We start from the raw sequence: 3,649 nt of genomic DNA on the forward strand, positions 1-3,649 counted from the left end.
TTCAAACCAAATCTACGCCCTTGACTCCACCAAATGTACAGTTGATCACTCACATTTCAAGGCTTGCCTTACGCAAAATGGGATTTTTTTAGATACTTTCGCATAATTAATTGATAGAAATTAATGGTTTTCAATTCAGAAATAGATATTGGGTTTAATGTTACACATAAATTTGTTTAGACAACTTCTGCATTATTTATTACTTTTTCTTAATTGAATGCAAAGGTGTCCAATCCAGCCTGCGGGATGATTTGAACAATAAACTAATAAATAAAACATTCTTTTGAAAATTTGCGAGCTGACATTTTGTAACTTTGCAAGGTTTTCAGTGCCGGATGAAGGCAATCAGAATACAGTTATAATATAATTCAAGATATGGAGGCAAAAATGCCCTGTAAGAGTTTTTGTTTTGATGTTAAATGATGGTTAAGTAACGTTAACTATAACAAGAGTGCTGCTTTCTTGAATCTCAACGCGATCGCAAATTAATCGATTTTATACAAAAGCTCAACAAACAAGATGCTTTTATTAAGCGTGTTACACTTTAGCCACAATGCTGTCTGTTTATCTCTGTCTCGGAAATGAAAAGTTTTTAACAAAGCCAGCGCAAGACCAATTTTTCAGCACTGTGTATTTTGTTACTGAATGAATCTGTCTTTTTGATCAAACCATTTGAGTCAATGATACAGTGGCCACTTCATTAAGACAATCACTAGTTTCGTTTCTAAATGAATCAAACGGTTTGAATGAATGAGTCAATGGATCACTCATTAAGACGGGACTTGCTGCCACCTACTGGCAGCTTTACTGTCATATTTATTTATCCACGACAGCCTTAAACCAGCCATCTCAAAAACACACTCAGGTAATTATTAATAAATAACCTAAACCGCGTTTGACACCCGATTTAATGTGTGACGCGTCATAACAACATGAAGGAAGGATCTTCTCAGGTTCACATGAAGCAGCATTAGCATGGGTCTGGTCATGTGATCTCAGCAGGTCTGTCCACATGCGTCTGCCCGCTCCATGTTAAATAACACCTCTTTACCCAACTAACCTGTTTGTTCCTCAGTGTCTTTCAGACTGAATACTTCTTCAATCCTGATGCCTTCACTCTCCTCTTTAATAAACGCCATCTCTGTTTGTTCCTCAGGATCTTCATGTTTGACTCTGAAAGCGTCTTCAATCTTCACGTCTTCACCCTCCTCTTTAATAAACGCCATGTGCTTGGAGGATCTCAGTCGCTTCAGCAGGAGTTTGGACACTCAGTTCTGTTTAAGATGAGAGTAACAGAAAGAGAAATAAACCCAAACTAAATCTCAATCAGCTCTAGCTCAGTAGACTAAAACTAAACCTAGCTTTACAACACTGATAAAATAAGTTTACATTTAGGTAGTTATGATGTATATTTGTTATCTAATGATTTGCTGATCACGTTTAATCGACTGCACTTCAATGAAAGCATTTTCTCTTGGTCTGAGTTGTCGTTAAACACGCGGGTCGATTAAACGGCTTTGACCAGCACGTGACGCCAGAGCGGATTCAAGTGACTCGGAGTTCAAACGCTCGGTTCGTCCAGTGACTGAATAATGTTACATGTTTATGATAAACTGATTCTGATATACGAGCGAAATCAGACTCGCCTTGTGTTACTCGTGTGTGGATGCGCTCTACTCACACAAATAACGTTAAGAACTTTTAAATAAAGCATTGATATGTTACGGTCAATAATAAACAATTAATTCTGTATCGCTGGTAAAACTTTAAAGTTGAACAGTTCAAACACAAACCTTTCTTGAGTCGAATCACAGCAGGCGCATCCTCGTGACGTCACATCACCACGCCAAAATAAGAGTCCTGGGGCAAGCTTGTGCTACGGTTTCCGGTCTGAACGACATGTTTCCTGGAAACGGTGTGCAACGGGGTTTGAGATGCGTTTTCTCTTGTTTGGTGGGTGTGTCAAACATGTCAGCCCAATCAGCAGCAGCATGTATATAAACCATGCGGTATTAAAGAGACAGCTGGCACAGTAGGCTTGTTTGAGATGCGCCTGGCCTCGCCTGAAATGCAGGCGGCTGCGGTGAGGGCAGTGAAATAAGAGCAGACAAGACGGACAGCTCTGACCTCTCGAAGTGGAACAGATACCAATGAGATCAAAGACCGATATCGCGTTATTCTCACTCACGTGCTGTGCTGCTGATAAACATGATATCATTTCAGTTCTGTTGCTTTTATATGAAAATAAATATGATGAACGAGACACTCAAAGTGCTTGCTATTTAATTCCATACGAAAGGTGTATTTATCATCCATTTTTACTTTAATACAAACATGTATTTTAGATTTTTATAGAAATATGAGAACAATCACATTTTCTCACACAGAGATCGCACTGTCACAGTGTTTGGGAACATTCATGCATAATTTAAATACATAATCACATGAAATCAGATAAAAAATAAAATATTTTAGAAGAGAACCCAGCATCACGGTTGTCTGGACCAATGAGCATTAATCTGTGTCTTCAGCCAGTCGTTTCCCATCATGCTTTTGATCAGCGCAGTCGGTGGATCTTTAACTGATTTTTCCGTACATTCCTGCCATATGTACATTAACTGACAGCCACCACTGATAAACTACCACTAAATATTGTAGAAACTTAATTTGCTGTAAAGTTGCTTTGCAACCGTTTCCGTTTAAAACACGTTTTGCACCGTTTTGTCGGGGCTGAACGCAGGCCTGCTCACACTGCTGTCTAATGCATAGAAATCTTCTTCTTCTTCTTTGGAAATTTTTGGCGTATTCCGCACCATAGGCACATACTGCCACCAACTGTTTCTAATCATACATAGTCATACAATAGTCCCACCTCTATTCATATATATATATATTTTTTTTTAATTGTTAATTTTATTTCAGGCTCACCCAAGCTGTATTTCTGGCTGCTGCGTGTTCAGCTCCCATGCCAAAAAACCCAGCTTGTGTGTTCCCCTATTCCTTTGCTTTTCTCTTAATCCTTTTCCTAATATCCAGTTTATCTTCTTTTTTTCTTTATTATTACCATTTAAGTTATTTATCATTTTAATTCTCTCTATATTATATTTCCGACAGTTTAATATTACATGTTCAGTGGTTTCTATTACCCCACAAAAAGCACATTTACCTGTAATATGTTTACCTTATATGTTGGTAGAATCTCTAGATACTATCACTCTCTGTTGTTTAAAGTGATAAAATCTAACTTAATTCCCACCATATTTCTGATATTATCTGAGATTATCTTTCAACCTAATCTGATTAATTTGATCGTTCACTTTTATTCTAAAACCGCGACCTGCAGCGCGTTAGCATTCGTTAGCCGGGTAGCTTGTCATTAGCGTTTCCATTCGCGCCTACTGCCGTTTTCTTTTTTTTTCTCTCTCTCTCTCTCCGTTTATTTTCACAAGTTCATCAAACAACTGTGGTAAGAATCATTCATCAATCATAGTGAGTAATGGCTTCTTCTCCTGCTATTGTTGTTTGCACCGCTTGCCACATGTATAGTTTATCTCTCTCTGTCGGTGACGAGGGATTCACATGTGATAAATGCAGGGAAATAGTTAGGCTGACAGAGAAGATTTCAGAATTAGAGACACGCATCCAAACT

At 38.2% G+C, this 3,649-nt stretch overlaps 1 protein-coding gene across 1 annotated transcript in view; it reads right to left on the bottom strand.

The window, feature by feature from the left end:
- LOC107680744 (gastrula zinc finger protein XlCGF8.2DB-like) overlaps positions 1-1,856 on the bottom strand; it is a 20,661-nt gene extending 18,805 nt beyond the window's left edge. The window contains exons 1-2 of the mRNA XM_016476791.1: positions 1,794-1,856; positions 1,061-1,274 (exon numbers count right to left, since the gene is read on the bottom strand). Coding sequence (XP_016332277.1) covers positions 1,061-1,226 — 166 coding nt within the window. The 5' untranslated portion in view covers positions 1,227-1,274; positions 1,794-1,856. The remainder of the gene's footprint in view (positions 1-1,060; positions 1,275-1,793) is intronic.
- Positions 1,857-3,649: the final 1,793 nt, after the last annotated feature.

This window comes from Sinocyclocheilus anshuiensis, unplaced genomic scaffold (genome assembly GCF_001515605.1).
Source record: "Sinocyclocheilus anshuiensis isolate Anshui unplaced genomic scaffold, SAMN03320099.WGS_v1.1 scaffold1474, whole genome shotgun sequence".
In the NCBI taxonomy this organism is placed as follows: Eukaryota; Metazoa; Chordata; class Actinopteri; order Cypriniformes; family Cyprinidae; genus Sinocyclocheilus; species Sinocyclocheilus anshuiensis.